The sequence below is a fragment of the Chanodichthys erythropterus genome, chromosome 14 (assembly GCF_024489055.1).
Source record: "Chanodichthys erythropterus isolate Z2021 chromosome 14, ASM2448905v1, whole genome shotgun sequence".
In the NCBI taxonomy this organism is placed as follows: domain Eukaryota; kingdom Metazoa; phylum Chordata; class Actinopteri; order Cypriniformes; family Xenocyprididae; genus Chanodichthys; species Chanodichthys erythropterus.
Genome location: NC_090234.1, coordinates 34,416,449 through 34,434,162, shown reverse-complemented (window position 1 = coordinate 34,434,162; position 17,714 = coordinate 34,416,449). Strand labels below are relative to the sequence as shown.

Genomic DNA, 17,714 nt, shown 5'->3' with positions numbered 1-17,714 from the left:
CCGTGACCCGGATGGGAGTGAGGTTTAGGCGGGGTGAGTGTAACAGAGCTAAGCCAGTAAGAGCTGTGCGTGTAAACCTCACTCGCCTGGCCTCAAGAGGCATGCTAGAGACTGCAGGCCTCCCATGCCAGAGACACCAGTTTGAATCCCACTCTGAGTGGGTCAAGTAGGACCGGTTATACATAGCACACATTTAGAAGTTCCGTTTTGCTTATCAAGTTCTGAAAAGTATGTATTGTGTTTAAATGCATTTGCCATTATTAGGAACAGGGCAATATCATTAATATCTCACTGACATTTCATTACAATCCAATTAAACGATTGTTTACCACAAATATGTAGTAATATATTAAAACATGATTGCATTTTTATAATTGGCCAATTTATAATAGTTGCATCACATTTAGCCAGTGTATAAACTCAAATCATTCAAAACGCTGCCTTTGAGGCACAGAAAAAAGGAACATTTACAGTCACACAGAATGGAAGGAGAGGTCATACGCGTACCGCAAAGATCCACGCTCTCGTCCACCCCATCTCCACAGTCATCTTCGCCATCACAGAGCCACTGCTTCGCTATGCACTTGTTTTTTGAACAAGCAAACTGGTTCCACAGACAGGAGGAGTCTATCAACAAAATAGTTTTGAGTCACAAATAATAGTGCTTAGAAAAATGGCATCCACGATTTAGGACTCATCTCTAACTGAATACTTTTAGAGATGGTTTCTTTATTTCTAAAATCAGTAGACTTTGTGGTAGACATCTGGATTACACTTATATTACTTGTGCTCTAAAAACACAGCAATGAAAAAGCACACCAGAAATACATCAGTCTTTCTCAAAGTGGCTTTTACATGAAGATGCAATAAAGCAGAATAATAGTGTTTTCTGCATTTTTGTTGTGTAATCACACTTTTATCCTGACATCCATCACAAACATATAGTACTTGCAGACACATCTATCTGTATGTTCTTTGTGTTGAGCAGCAGTTTTACCCTAGGAAACTTAAAATTGGAATATTATGGCTTTTAGTCCTTGTCTGTCTGTTTCAAGGATGTCTATTTGGTAGTGCAATTCTAAAAGATGACGACATAATATTTCAGCTGATCTATGGATTTAAAATGTACAAAACTGAAACAATTCCTATCTATTGTTCTTGTCAAGTCAGTCGATAATGATTGTAGTATGCTGCGTTACCACAGTTCTTTATGTGTTTGTATACTCTATCATTCAAAAGTTTGGGGTTAGTAAGTTTTTCTTAAAAGATATTTAATTTATGCAATGATGCATTCAATTTAAAAGTGACAGTAAAGACATTTGTTACAAAAGATTGAAAATAAATGTTTTCTTTTAATCTTTCTATTCATCAAATATTCCTGAAAAAAAGTGTATTATGGCTCCCACAAAAATATTAAGCAGCACAACTGTTTTCAACATTGAGCACCAAATCAGCATATAAGAATGATTTCTGCAGAATTATGTGAGACTGAAGACTAGAGTAAAGGCTGCTGAAAATTCAGCTTTGCCATCACAGGAATAAATTACAAAAAAAAAAGAAAAAAGTTATTTTAAACTGTAATAATATTTCACTATATTACTGTTTATTCTGTATTCCTGATCATATAAATGCTTTGGGTAGCATAAGAGAATTCTGAACTACAGACATGCCTAAAAAACTTCTGAACTATAGACATGCCTAAAAGAGACATTTTCATATCCTTTCATTATTAAAATATCTCACAGATCTGCAGGGATATAAGTGTCAAAAAAATTACACACTACAACATGTCTATGCATGTGCAAATTGCGATACAAAATGCCAGATCACATCTAAGCCAAGTATTTTTTCCCCCCCACCTTTCAGTTCTATTCTAGACAGACTTTGCCTGCCAAAAGAGTTAGTTTGGTCCACTCCTGTGGTTAGACCATGGAGAATGAAATTAAGGGGCACAGCAGGATAGACTGGTCTCAAAATCCCATGATTCTCCTTGACTGCCTGATGGTCTCTTGCTATCTCCATTCAAAGTGCTGACGGTGAGCTAAGATGTTATGTCATTTTATGGAGAAAAATATCCTTTGAAATCCAAGAAAGGGAGCATGTGCAAGTTAGATAATGTGCATAGGTGTTTGCTCATTCATCGATATTCCTATCTATCTATCTATCTATCTATCTATCTATCTATCTATCTATCTATCTATCTATCTATCTATCTATCTATCTATCCATCCATCCATCCATCCATCCATCCATCCATCCATCCATCCATCCATCCATCCATCCATCCATCCATCCATCCATCCATCCATCTATCTGAATTTCATACAACCTTTTTGTGAACTAAAAATGCTTTCAGGGATCCAGTTATATACATACACGCAAGCCTCCAAGGGCACAAGTACACACGAAGATTGGTTTTTATCACCTGAAAATGCTTCTCTTGACCTCAGTATTAGCAGCTGAATTGGTTTCTGCATTCAAAGCCCATCTCAAGAGGTGGGCCGTAATCTCTCGCTCCACATGAGAAATCAAGCCGAGTAAAAGCAATGGGAGGCTAATACCAGTCATGCTTACCACACTGGAACTCATCTGCACCATCTTCACAATCCTTCTGGCCATCACAAAGCCACACACTGGAGATGCAGTTCCCGCTGGGGCAGGCGAAGTGGCCTTCTGCACATTTCTGCCCATGGGAGACTGCGGCAGTCAGAAAAAATACGTGTTTGATTATGAAGAGCACAGATAAATCCAAGATTTGCTTAGTGTAGTGAGAATTTGGTTCAGTGGTTGTTTGGGTCATTATTTGCTCTCTAAAATCGCTTACAGGCAGATGAAATCTTTATGTGATGCAATTCTCTATGGAACTATAAGGGTGTAAAAGTGCCCTTGCCTCATTAAAAGTACATCTCTATTCAAACAGGTCTATTCCGATAAATTTCACATTTGCTTTCTATTTGAAAGCACTGACATGCTAATGACTAATAAACCGAAACCTGCCAAGACTAATTTTCAAGCCACCTTTTCATCAGCGGTTTTGAAGGGATGAGATGCGCAAGTGTTTAAATGTCTGCTCTTCGCAAGTGTGACAATCACCAATAATTATTCATCAGCCTTCTGTACCTTTTGAGGCTCTTCAAGCAAGGAGAAAAAGACAGGGGCTTGTCTCTGCTTCATTACCTCTTTCATAAATAGTGTTTCGACAAAATTAATTCGATTTTAATGGAACCTGGCTTTATCAAGCTGCAAAGCTAACAAACGGAGAGTTATACTGAGTGTTACCCTGACAGTTCCTCTCGTCGGCGTAATCTCCGCAGTCGTTGGCTCCATCGCACAGCCAGGAATGGTGAACGCAGAGTGAGGTGGTGTTGCAGCTGATGAAGACCTTTTCTGCCACTCCCATCCTGTAAAAGTCTGCACAATCTGTGTGATCTGGGAAAAAAAAAAGGAAGACCTTGTTATTTAGGTCACATGAGATGGCATAACAGGTCGATGCAAATGATTCCAACCCATATGATCATCCATGCAGACACACAATCCATAATCAAAATTAAAATGATAGTTCACCCCAAAATAAAAATGACTCTCATTATTGACACAATCACACGTCGTTCTGCTCACATGACTCTCTTTCATGGAACACAAAAGATGATTTTCTTAATAATATCTAGGCTGCTCTTTGAAATATAATGAAAGTAAATGAAGCTGGGTCTCCAAAATGACAAATAAATAAATAAATAAATAAATAAATAAATAAATAAATAAATAAATAAATCACCATTAAAGCAATAAAGTGTCAATTAAAATATAACTACACTACCATTCACAAGTTTGGGTTAGTACTTTTTTTGAGAAATTAATACTTTTATTTAGCATGGATACATTAAATTTATCAAAAGTGACAATAAGGACATTTATAATGTTTCAAAAGATTTCTATTTCAAATAAATGTTGTTCCTTTGAACTTTCTATTCATCAAATAAATCATGAAAAAGAAAAATATATCATATATCATTATTAAGTTTATAATAAAATCAGCATATTATAATGTGACACTGAAAATTCTATATAATAATACAGAGAACCATTATTTTACTTTGCAATAATATTTCACAATATTTACTGTTTTTGATCAAATAAATGCCGTATTGGTAAGCATAAGAGACTTCTTTCAAAAACATTTGAAAAAACCATACTGACCCCGAATGTTTGAATGGCAGTCATTGATGTCAATGCTGTCATTTTGGATTTTAAAGCTACAGCAGAGAAGAATTTCAGTGAATAATGACTTAATTTTGTTCTTTGTAATTTTGCTATATAAAGCTACTGTATCATATGACATCAGAAGACCCACAGACTGCTTCTAGACTATAATACCTCTATGCTGCTTTTTGTCATTTTGTCCCCTTTCACTTTCATTATACGGGAAAGAGCCGGACAGGACAATCTTTAAAAAGTGCCTTGTCTCTTCCACTGAGGAAAGAAAGTCATACAGGTTTTGAACGACATGAGGGCAACTAAATGATGGCTGAATTTAGTTTATTGATTTATCTTCAGTTCAATCTAGGAGTGCATTACATTTGTAGTCTTTAATAATCTGATACGTCAAGGCAATGATTATTGTGGTAGGGTAACGGGAACGTGGACTGCTTTGCAACACGGGCAACGCTGCCTTACTGCAGTTCTTTTCATCCGAGGCATCGGCGCAGTCGATGACCTGGTTGCACCAGGAGGATATTGGTATGCAAGTTCCATCTTGACAGGATGACTCAGATGCAGCACATGTGACATCTGGAACAGAGACACTTCATTTACACTGAGAGCAGAGAGACTAAAGCACCTGGACATGCGCTTAAATGAATGAAATATTGTGCGCAGATATTTGATATGATATGCACTGCAATTCATTGATGATAACCGGGTCTTCTAGACAGCTTCAAAGAAAATGACTTGCAAAATGCTTTCACAGCTTGAAAATTGGGTGTCATTTTTGTGGTCTAACATGGTGCGAAAATAAACCTAAATATATATTTTTTGCTACCTATTTTCTTTTATAGACTGCAAAAAATAAATGACTTCCTTAAGTAAAATTCAACCTGGTCTAGGAGAGATGTACCAGTGGGCACGTTTTCGCGAGACACAAAATTACGTACCGACGAGTACGTCTCGCTGCAGTTTCCAACAGAAACGAACGCTAGAGGCCGGTAAAACGTCGATAAGCGCTTTTGCTCATTTTCACGCACCGTTTCACGGCGGCCAGGGTAGGATTATGGATTCGTAAAGACTCGTTTTGGACTTACGGCGAGGAGTCGACTCCCCCTGCCTGGGTACGAATCCCGTGAAAGACAAAAAAAAAAGAGCTCAAAGAGAGATCCAAACGAGCTGAAAAACGGACGCTTCTTACGTCACGTAAACACGTCTTTTATTAACACTATCGGGTAGGTTTGGGCGTAGTGTCGGTGGGAAGTTATTTTAAAACGCAACGGAGCACAAATGTCAAATCGAGAACCGCGTTGATTCGTCTAAAGAGCAACGTCATAAAAACGTACCGCATTCACCCTATTATCTGCTCCGGTAAAAAAAAAAAAAAAAAGAAAAAGAAAAAAAAAGAACACGCTTTTGGTGCCGCTCAGTGGACATTTCAGAGCGAAACTGCAGCGATATGTACTCACTGGTACGTATTTCGCAACTCGCGAAAACGTGCCCACAGGTACATTTTCGTCATGAGACGAGGTTGGTAAAATTTATATGCAAAATGTAAAAATAGTAACATTCACACACAGGATACCCACTGTTACAAAATGCCTCATCCGAGTTGTCCCCACAGTCATCGATTCCATCACAAAAGCGGCTGTTAGCCACACAACGCCTGTTGTAGCAAGGACGGTGACCCTTTCGGCAGCTCCTGTTGTCTAGCGATACGGAGAGCAAAGGCACAGCAAATCTTTCACATCAGGGTAAATAAGCTTCACATGCTTTCTCTTATTTACTCTTTCTGCTGCTCTGAGCTTATTCCCATTTGCTCCTCTGGTTGAAAGCAGTAAGGAGAAGCGGCTCATTTTATTAGGTTGAAGCTTCAGGGAATGGAACTGCCACCTTAAACCAATTCTGCGTTCTTACTGCTTTCATGATGTGAGAGTGGAGAGTACATATGGCAAAGTGTTGTGATCCGCTACTTACCACAATATTGCATTTTCTCATCTGACTTGTCTTTGCAGTGGGCGATTCCATCACATGTTAGCTGGTAGTCTATACATTCCCCATTTCCACACTCAAACTCAGTGTGGATGTTGCAAGAGGACGTTTTGGCTATGAAGGAGAACAAAAAGATATTAACCTAGCAAGCAAAACTAACTGAATCTAAACAAAATTAATTGTGTGGCTGATTTCTTTCTTTCTTTCTTTCTTTCTTTCTTTCTTTCTTTCTTTCTTTCTTTCTTTCTTTCTTTCTTTCTTTCTTTCTTTCTTTCTTTCTTTTTTTGTGGGTGTTATTTTTGTACATTGCATCATCATTTGGTGAAATTACACACTTACTGTACTAGATTTTCTGAAGAAATATGAGTGCTGCAAAAGTTGCTGTCACAATGCAAGAATGTTGTGGGTAAGATGTTCTGAGTGGTATTCAGCATGTTGCTATGCAGCTACAAGTCAAAAGAACCCACCCCAAAATGTCTGTGCTATTACAGTCCATTATTCAATGTAAGTATATGGTTTTTTTTATTTTTTATTTTTTATCTTTTTTTTTTTTCATCCACTACAGGGTGAAAATCATAAGGCTGGAAAAATCTATCAAAAGGAAGAAAAACAAAAAGCAAAGCAAAATAATCTAGTACAACATTTATACGTTTTTGGAAATGTACTCTGGAAATTTGTATTCTTCTTGGTTTCATATTGTTTTAAAAATGTTTAAACCATTTTAAGTTTGATGACTCGTGGTGTATTCGTCAAGTAAAAAGTATTAACATACTGTATTCTCTGTACAACTGGAGTGTTCACATATTAATCATTATGTTTAAATACTGTATTTTTAAAAAAGTATCTAGACAATTATCATTTATTTGTTAAATTATATATATATATATATATATATATATATATATATATATATATATATATATATATATATATATATATATATATATATATATATATATATATATATAATTAGTACTGTGCAAAATTCTTAGGCACGTCAGTATTTTCACCTCCCAAAAAAGGTTTTAAGCCAGTTATTTATATCTTTTGCTGTAGCGTGTCAATAGGAAATATCTGTTCACATTTCCAAACATTCATTTTGCCATTAATTTTAATATTCCAGTGAGATTTTTGAATACACAATAAGACTGATAAGAGCGGGAACTCCACACAGTGATCTGATATATTTTTAGTTCAATTTAATTAACTTTTGATAGGACAAAAATGAGCATCATGTCACTGACCCATTAGCACACCTCTACTCAACAAGCCACAAGATTTGAGGTATCATTCATGTGTGCAGTAAAAATGGCATGGGAAAAGTTCAAATCCTTAATTCTAGATTAGAAATAGCAATAATGATGCTGGAATGCTGGAATAACTAAAGCAAAGTAATTTCACATCTTTTTGAGATAGAGCGATTTCCTGAGAGTCTGAGGGAGGCATGGCCCTGTGGATGTGAAGATGAAACTTACACACACATCTGTTGTCATCGAGCAGGATCCGCTCTCCTCGGCAGCTGCAGTTGACTGTGCCATCTGGAGTAAGGAGACACAGGTCACCACAACCACCATTCAGAACCCTGCATGGAGATAGCTCACCTGAAACAGAGGGACAAGGGGACATCACGTACCATCACAACAGAGTAAAAAAAAGCCTAAATAACAATATTAAACAACAAACAAACAAAAACACAGAGAAAAGTCATTCCAAAGTCTTTGAAGTGAGCAATCCATAAAACTTTGAGCTAAAAACAGGTTTGCTTTCTTAAAAAGAGCTGACTTTTCAAGTACACTGACAAATACATCAGGGGCTTCTTCACTAAATACCCTGGAGATCTGACGAAAAGTGCAATTTCTAAGCAAAATAAAAAAGTTAAATGTTAAAACATAAGTGTAATTTCATAAATGGAAAAAGAAAGCAGTAGTGTTTTAATTTGTTGGACTTTTGGATTTAAAAGTGTGGTGTCCAAAAGTCTGAACACATTGGAACATTTAAAATGAAAAACAAAAACAAAACAACTACATTAAATTGATTAGAACTATTTCAGAATCTGCTCTATTTAAATAAATGCTAATTTCTGCACTATAATTAAATAAGCAAATTTGTGACATTGATCATGTGACTCCTTTGTACAGACATTGAATGTTCTTGCTTTCATTAAAACAAGAAGCTCTTTGGATCATTCTCTATTCGTGCTGAAGAACAGCTGTTCAGTTCATGAAGCAAGAGGACAAACAAAAAAGACATTCTGACAATTTTTACTCAAATTATTATGCAAATAGTACATTTTGTTTAATGAAAAAACTAAATAGACGCATTTTTACAAGTAGTCCATTCAATCAGATTGATCAAAGTAGTTTTAAATGGATATGCAGACTGTCAGAAAATGGTATGAATCCAGAACTTTGCACCTCTGGGAGCTGAATGAAGCACCCGTACTTATGAAGAGCCTTCAGCATCTCTAATTCATTGTGCTGCGACTTAGCATGAATATGGAAATGAGCCTCAAAAATCAAAGGTTGTGTGTTAACCTGGCATAGTGTCAGATGAAAGTACAGGATAGTAAGATCACATTGTTGATCACAACAGCAGTTATCCTCAAATCTGTCTTTGCATGAACACACATCTCTCTGGAGGTGCTGACTGGTAACATTCACTAGGTAAAAATGGTTAGGGGCAGACAGCTGCAATCATATGGTATGATCAAACAAACGAGAGGAGAAAACCCCTCACAGCAGGCTTACAAACAGAAACCGTCGGGAGTCTCTTAAACCCATTTCTTAATGTCCTACTTTTCACATTTGCGACAGTTCAGAGAATTCTCTTTGACTCGATGATACTTTTTAAAATTAATTACGTCTCCAATTTAGTTTCCTTGGTTACTAAATAAGTCCAGTCTAATTTATCATTCCTACTATTCCTTAGAAATCAAAAAAAGCCGCCACCAGCAAAAGCTCAGATGTAAATCCAAAGCACAAAACACATATATGAAAAGTTTCAGAGGCACTTTCATTGCCCAATCTTTTATTTTGGAATACTTACAGCTATTAGTGTCTTTGGCAACTGCTATAATTCCCATTGGCTGGTGGGGAATATCAGCCCTAAGAACTTTAGTGTCTCCTCCAGTGAACTTGTTGGTTCGTAGCACAGCCCGCCGTGTCCAGTCAGACCAAAAAATGTAGTTTCCATGGATAGCAAGCCCAAAAAATGTGCCAGGTCCCGATCTTACAATCACCTAACAACAAATACAGAGGGTCACATATAGAGAAAATGCTTATAAATGCTTACATTAAAAATGTTCAACATTTTTCTAAACAAATTACAAATAAAACACAATGCTAAATTTTCAAATGCTAAAAGTGAATTTAGGCATCATTATGTACATTATGAAAAATGGATATTTATTTTGAGACTTTGAGACTAAATGTAATCCAGGGAAAACGAACATGCACGATTATATATCAAAAATGGACAAACAGAATAAATAAAAAGAAATCTCTAATATGGTATAGTGCTGCTATATCGTGCATCCCTGAAAATTTCAGCCATCCTACTGTCAAAATATTCACTATTATTACTGGCAATTGAAAAAAAATTCTCAACCGATAATTTTTAGCCACCAGTTCTATGAAGAAATGCATCTTACACAAGACTCAAAACAATGTCTTATAATTAAAAACAAGAGACAAAAACAGACTATGAAGACCACTGGAAAGTCTCTGAGAGGACTAAAACTAATGTGTAGGCAGAGGACACCTGCTTTAAATAATCCCCCAGCAGCCAGTTTAGCCCAGATCCTGAGAGTGTTAATGCAGGTGTCATGGTGACGGACACGGATATACATCACACGACTCCTTCTGGGAGTTTCCGGGCTGTGGGGTGGGAGGATGTCCCACAGCTCTGGAGACCCAACCATTAACAGGAACACGCTTGTAGCCGTGATCACATTAGCCCTGCCACCATGGTGGGAAAAATAGGACAGGTGTTGATTAAGAGAGCCCAGCTTGAGCAAACAACAACTGGAGATCCAAGAGAGGGGGGAAAGATGAGGAGCCTGCCAGATGGTTTTTGATGGAGCATATTGATTCAGAATTCAATTTAGGGGTGCAAGCATTCTGCTCCAGCACTAATTATCTCTGTTTATCTGATCAAATAGATGTCAAATAGAGTTTTCGACTAACAACTATAGCCATATACATTTGCTTGTTGTTCTGACGGGCATTTAAAAAAAAATAACATATATAATAACAGTCCTCTCTGTGTGGATATGACGTGAATGATGGCACCGCAGTGTGACAGATTGTGTTTCATCAGAGAAAGTCTAACCATGCGTACCGTCAAGCTTTGACTCAGTTTCACCACACAATCCCCCACACTAAAACCAGTTGGGAGATTCCAACTGCAAGGCAGTTTGCCAAAAGCCATGTTGATTTAGTTTTGCTTAATTCTTCACAGTTTAATTGGCTGGTTGAGAGGACGGCCCAGCAGGAGTCTCGAAGTAAGCTTTCATTACCATCAGTGCGCTTAGTTTGGGAGGTTGAGGAACTCTAATGAACTCTTTGTCGTGTTTCTTTAAAGTGAATAATACATTACAATTAAAGCGATCTTGTAAAGGGTCAACAGACCCTGCTTCAGAGGGTTGCCTGGGCTTTGAGTGGTCATCAAGTCATTATCATGTAGACTTAGTGACCAGACGCGATACCCAATTAAGGTTTATGTTTTCGAAAAGGAGTAGGAATTGCTTCAACTGGTGGTTGTTAATTATTTCCACTAATCAAAAGCAATTAATTAAAAACAACTATGGAAATAAAGAAGAAAATGCTCATAAAGAATGAACTGGAAACAATCTAGGATTAATTTAAAATGATTAATTATTTCAAAAGTAATAAAAGAATGACATCTTTAAATTATCTTCATTTGGGTTTTTTAAAAGTCTCTGGTGTTCCCAGAATGTGTCTGCGAAGTTTAAGCTCAAAATACCCCACAGATAATTTATTATAGCTTGTCATATTTGTCCCATTTGTGTGTGAGCAAAAACACACCATTTTTGGGTGTCCCTTTAAATGCAAATGAGCTGCTGCTCCAGGCCTCTTTCCAAAAGAGGGCGGAGCTTTAACAGCTCACGCTTTGGTTGCTCAACAACAACAAAGCTGGAGAATCTCATGCAGCCACAACTACGATTGTTAGTAACGATGTCGGACACTGATGGAGAGACTCAAGAAGAAGTTACAACTTTTAGAATGCATCTGGACATTTCTGAATGGTTAGTGGATAAATTTTGCTATAAATTTATGTAGTTGCTGTGGAGTTGATTCAACTAATTGACTAGCATGTGCCGTCATGTTAATCTTTTGTGCAAATCCTGCATTGAACTGACATTTTGTGAACTGAAATTGTCGTATGTAAAGCAGTCTTTTAACAACACTCTACTACAACAACTCTTCCTCTTCTCTAAAGCAGCCCAACATGGCTTCACCCCCTTTGTTGCGTGTTCTCGGGAGCAGGGTTAGGGTTAGTGATGTCACAAACCCTGGAAGAAGGTAGTTGTGCTCTCAAGGTAGTAGAACTTTGAGTGTAAAAGCTTCATCTAAAAGCAACATTACAAACTAACTAAAGTTAAAAAAGTGAAATCATAGTCAACCACCCCTTTAAAGTTTTTGGTAACACTTGGCAGAAAGGTTCAATGGTAACACTTTACAATAAGGTTTCATTAGACTACTTTAACAAGAACTAAGAATGAACTGCACTTCTACAGAATTTATTCATCTTAGTTAATGCTAATTTCAACATTTAATGCATTATTAAAATCAAAAGTTGTATTTGTTAATATTAGTTAATGCACTGTGAACTAACAGGAACAAACAATTAACAATGTTTTTATAAACTAACATTAACAAAGATTAATACATACTGTAACAAATGTATTGCTCATTGTTAGTGTTATTATAGTGTTAATACAATAACTAATGTTAACAAATGAGAACTTATTGTAAAGTGTTACTGGTTCAATTTGTTAACATTAGGTGCACAACAAATTTTACAGCATTAATTTAGGTTAACAATAACCTAACCTAACAATAACCTAAATTAATTAATTAATATATATATATATATATATATATATATATATATATATATATATATATATATATATATATATATATTAGGGGTGTAACGGTACCCAAAACTCACGGTTCGGTACGTACCTCAGTTTTGAAGTCACGGTTCGGTACAGTTTTCGGTACAGCAGGTGGAGAGAAAACTAAACATAATATTGCTTTTTTTTATTATTAAACAGAGGTTTACTGAACAAATTGTGTTTTTGTCTTTAAATATATTAAATGAAATTAAAACTAAAAGTTTCTTAAGGATAAAAAAATGATCTCTGCTAATGCTATAAACTATGTAGGGAGCCCTAACATGAAAGAAGCCCAAACTATTAGCCTAAATTCAATTGCTTTTTATTTTTAGATAAAATAATCAACACTCAAATAACAAATTGTATGCAAACCTGTAAGCTGCACCTAAGGCAGTTTTTGCATTAACTTCTAAATGTTTTTTACTCCAATTCGTTGTTGAAATATAATCATTTCTACACAGTGGCTGTTATTTTAACATCAGATTTATTTAAACATACATTAAATAGCCTAATCAGGATATCACTAAAGGATTAAGTAAAATAATGAATATATTGGCTAATACAGTGCATATATTAAGCGAAAGAGTTCTCTAGCGAACTAACAAGCTGCGAACACTGAATGGCTTTTCTGAGGTAAATGCATCATGACATATTGTTGAATACGGACGCTTTCATTGTCTTTCCACCGTTGAAACACTGAATGAGCGATTACATGAGATATGACCGTTTCAGTAAGTTGTACTGAATCTTGCAACATACCTTCAGATGTTCTTTCATGTTTATTCTGTAACTAGTATTAAGGAGGAAGAGATGAACACATTCACTTGCGCTCGCGCTGCCGGTTGAACTGAGGCGCCTGTACAGTGATCTGTCACCCCACATCAAAGCACGTCAAAATGGCATTTTCTGTTTAAACTTCATGATTTCGTGGACAGAATTTGAAGGATGACACTTTGTTTCTTATCGAAAGTAACAAAACGCAAAGCTTATTGCGGTTATTGGTGGTGAATATTGTAATGTAATGCTTCGGTACACACGTGCACCGTACCGAAAGCCCTGTACCGAAACGGTTCGGTACAAATACGTGTACCGTTACACCCCTAATATATATATATATATATATATATATATAATATAAATGTAAAATTATATTTTAGAAATGAACATAAACCTAGATTACTAAATGCTGCAGATATTGTTTATTGTTAGTATATGATTCCTAATACATTAGTAAATGTTAATGAATTGAACCTTATTGTGAAGTGCTACAAAAATGATGCATCTTGTCAGGAACTCTTAACAAATCATATTTTCCTTAAAAATGTGTTCTCCGAAAAATAATGAAACAGAGAAAGACTCATACTTACATGTCTGTGGGTTCCGTCATATTCACAGCGTTCAATTTTGCCCAGGCTGCCGTCAGAGAAATACAGCTTTTCTGCTTTATGGTCAATCGTGAGTCCGTTTGGAGTGAATACATCTGTGCTAATGATGACTTTCATGTTATTCCCTGCAAGAGTCGAGCGCATGATACTGGGGCGTTGCTCGTTCCAATTGGTCCAAAACATGAGGCTATAAAATACATAAGACAGAAAATGAGAGGAATAGATGCGATTTTTCAGACAGCACTAGCGAGACAAAATGATTCGATACTGTCGCCTGTCTGTATTTTTAAACCCGCTCTATGGGACTGAGAAATATCACCGACTTCACAAATAGTAGTGGACAGAAAGGCCTCAGGGCCTGTTTGACGTTTCCTCTTAAAAATTCCTTTCACAGTCTAATTCCACGGACTAATTGAAAATTAGTGATACATGCTGACATTCTATGCCAATTAATCATTTCAGGTTAGATTCTAATTAACAGCAGTCTGTAGTACATTTGAAAATGTGCCAGATAACCAAGTAAGCATATTCTCTCCAAGTTTGAGGGTTTAATGTAGTCAGTGAACTCAGGGTCGGGCACATCTTTCTGAATATCAATGCTGTTCATCAGTCTGAAATGGTTCTTTTAGAGGGGATATTTAAGTGGATATACAATCCACTATGTCTGGAGAGATGCTACTTTGGTCAGGAATAAAAATGTTTCATCCACAACAAATTTCACACAGTACTTGGCTCATCGGAAGAGGTCAAACTAATTAAAATGTTTCCCTTCTTTACTGATTGACATTCCATATATGTCAGTTTTCCTGTGTGTAACGAATCAATTTGCTCTCAATTTTAAAAGTCAATATGCTTCCTCCTGACATAAAAATCTATTTTGTTTCACATGTCGTGTTGACAAAGGTTTCTCTGTCAAGTGAAAGTATCCATTTTGTTTAGTTTATAGTGAATGGAATCTTTCCCTCTGCCAGATCAGGGAAAAAAAAAAAACAAAAACAAAAAAAAACTTTTATACCCTGCACACCAATCTTCATTGGTTCTCGCATGTCACATGACCGATGATGGTGCATTTTAGATGTTTTTAAGAGCAAATAACAGTTCAATCACATGGCAACAAACTCAAACTCATGTGAAATAATATTATATTCCATTGTTATATTATATATAACATTTCTGAAAACACTCTCAATGTCATTTTTGTAATTTGACACTGACAGTATTTCTTACAGAACGACAATATCAGAAAAAAACCTTACTTTTGACATTCATCCAGGGCCAAAACGTGGGGATGGTCATCCTCAGACATGGTGACAACAGCTTGCCTGGTGAAGGCTCCTTGTCGGCTCTGATCTACTGTGTATCTGCTGATGCTTGAGGTGGTGGAGCTAGTCCAGTAAATCGTATCCCATGCACGGTGATAAGCCAAGCCCTCAACCGAACCCACATCTGGAGAAGAAAACAAAATACAGTTTGACCATGCTTCTTTCCCATTGGCTAATGACATAGTTAAACCAGTCAAATGGAAATATGATATAATATACTTTTATAATGAATTAATCAATCAATCATTAAGTAATACTTTTATGTTAAAATTTGGAAATTAACACACTACTGTTTGTGCGCTTAAAAAATAAGTAAAAAAAAAAATATATATATATTTTATTCAGCAAGGAAGCATTAAAGTGACCAAAAGTGAAAGTAAAGGCAGTTATAATTTTACCAAAGATTTCTACAAAAATATATTTTTCCACAAAAATATTGTGCAACACAAATGTTTTAAACAGTGATAATAATAAGAAATGTTTCTTGAGCACCATCAGCGTGAGATATTCCACACGATGGACATTTTGACAACTATGTGTGCATTTGACCATTCAGGCGCGAGGAGAACTGATCACGCGCTGTCTAGAACTGGGATTGTGCGCGCAAGAGAGAGCGCTTCTGGTCTTCACTAATCGATAACGAATTGTGATTGAAAGCATGCAGTTCACAATGTGTGGGTTGTCATCATTAATTGTGAAGTATTTCCACATCCCTGAGGCTGACATTGTTTCTGCTGCTGCCGTCGGTGTCTCTGTGCACAGAAAATTCTGCCAGTTACGTCACGTGAGGTATCGGTTTTTGATATCGGGGGTATTTTTACGAGTAAGAGTACAAGTATATGAGCTTGGTATCAGGCTGATACCGATACTAGTATCGGTATTGGTGCATCCCTAGTTAATACATTTACTAATGTTAACAAATTAACTTTGATTGAATTTTAATGTATTACCGAATTCTTCAACTTTCAAAAACAAACAAACAAACAAACAAAAACAAAAAACAAATCGACTGTATCTCACACACACACACACACACACACACACACACACACACACACACACACACACACACACACACACACACACACACACACACACACACACACACACACACACACACACACACACACCATGTAATACATTGGTACTGTTGGTTTTCTTTTTGATACTGAAATCACACAATGAGTGTGTTCAGAAAACCATAATCAATCAAAGCGACATCTCACTAAGCATTATAAAACTTAGGCTTTGTCTGCTGTCACGTCTAAAATGTCATAAGTTAAATAGCAATTGTGTTTAACTTAGCAGAGGCTGTGGCTAAAGAAGCTACTCTTTGAAAAATCTTAGAGAATACTTTATTAACGTCTGCAGAAATCCATCACTAATTAATCATTCACAATAAAAAGTGCCTGACAGCTTGCCTTTGCAGAAACTGTTAGAGAGGCCAGGGAGTAATTAACAGGGGATGTATGACTTAATTAGGGAAATACGGATTATTAACGTCCTCACCCTCTCCTGGTGACAGAGCACAGAGTGTGCATGAGTGTTTGTATGTGTTTCTGAGTGTGCATGTAGTCGAGGTGTCTGGGATTGGCTTTCATCTCTGGAAAAGTGAGTGAGCTCAAGTGTGGAGATGCCATCAAAAGAGCAGGCTCATTTCAACCTGTAGTCAACAATACATCACTCTCTCACTCTCTCTGGCTGCGGTACTTATCCTCGAATGGATAGAGGTGGAGGATATCTATGTGAACATTACAGTGTGGAAGCAGTATGAAAAGTTCACGTAATCTCGTTCAAAAACATCTCCACAATCTACATATTACAGTTTTTTAAAGACGCTAGGACACATTTCTCAATACTTAGGTCACTTTTGCAAAACTCTTCACACAGTGAGCACAACAGAAGTCTATGTGTGCTAAACTGAGGATCAATTATCATTGCTTTGGCACAAAATGCATTCAATGACTATATCTCTCAAATGTCATGAATTATTTTCTCACTCAGACACAACAACTGCCAAAACTCTTTGTACATACAGGCCAATTTGCACATGCTTACATACGGTTTTCAAAACTGTTAAACTTATGTTCAAAACAATAACATCATACAAAACTGAATAAGGCAGAAATATGCTGCATTTCTATAGTAATATTGTAATGAAATATATTCTGAATATAAAAAATCAAATACTATCAGAGGAATTAGATGAAACTGAACACCTACACAAGCATTTGTTTTTCAGTTTCATTACCATCCATTCAAAAGGGGAAACTTAGGAATAATTTTGTTCTGTAATGTAAACATGGACCATGTAACATGTACTGCGGTGAATTATAAGCAGTAGAGAGTGTCATTCTTGTTTTATAAAGAAATTTAAAAAAAGAAAACATTGTATAATGCTAACTGATGTTAGTGTTTTTAAGGTCGATGTTTTATGACTGACAAAGTGTGTTTGTCAGGTGAAAACCTTTGCTAGTGTTCTGGAAGAATGAGTTGATTTGAGACATGAATGAAGTGTTTTGGTAGATTTAGTGCATTTTGAATGTGAAATTAACTGCTGTGCCAAGATGAAAGTTGGTTAGGAGAACTGTGTGAAGAGTTTTGCAAAAGTGACCTAAGTATTGAGAAATGTGTCCTAGCGTCTGTAAAAAACTGTAATCAACATATCTAATC

General features: G+C 36.3%; 1 protein-coding gene across 1 annotated transcript in view; it reads right to left on the bottom strand.

The window, feature by feature from the left end:
* Window positions 1–17,714, bottom strand: part of lrp1bb (low density lipoprotein receptor-related protein 1Bb) — a 359,341-nt gene that overhangs the window by 76,396 nt on the left and 265,231 nt on the right. The window contains exons 41-50 of the mRNA XM_067410627.1: window positions 14,976–15,165; window positions 13,702–13,906; window positions 9,238–9,430; window positions 7,668–7,793; window positions 6,178–6,306; window positions 5,790–5,909; window positions 4,675–4,788; window positions 3,280–3,429; window positions 2,575–2,697; window positions 508–627 (exon numbers count right to left, since the gene is read on the bottom strand). Of these exons, the coding sequence (XP_067266728.1) occupies window positions 508–627; window positions 2,575–2,697; window positions 3,280–3,429; window positions 4,675–4,788; window positions 5,790–5,909; window positions 6,178–6,306; window positions 7,668–7,793; window positions 9,238–9,430; window positions 13,702–13,906; window positions 14,976–15,165 (1,470 nt within the window). The remainder of the gene's footprint in view (window positions 1–507; window positions 628–2,574; window positions 2,698–3,279; window positions 3,430–4,674; window positions 4,789–5,789; window positions 5,910–6,177; window positions 6,307–7,667; window positions 7,794–9,237; window positions 9,431–13,701; window positions 13,907–14,975; window positions 15,166–17,714) is intronic.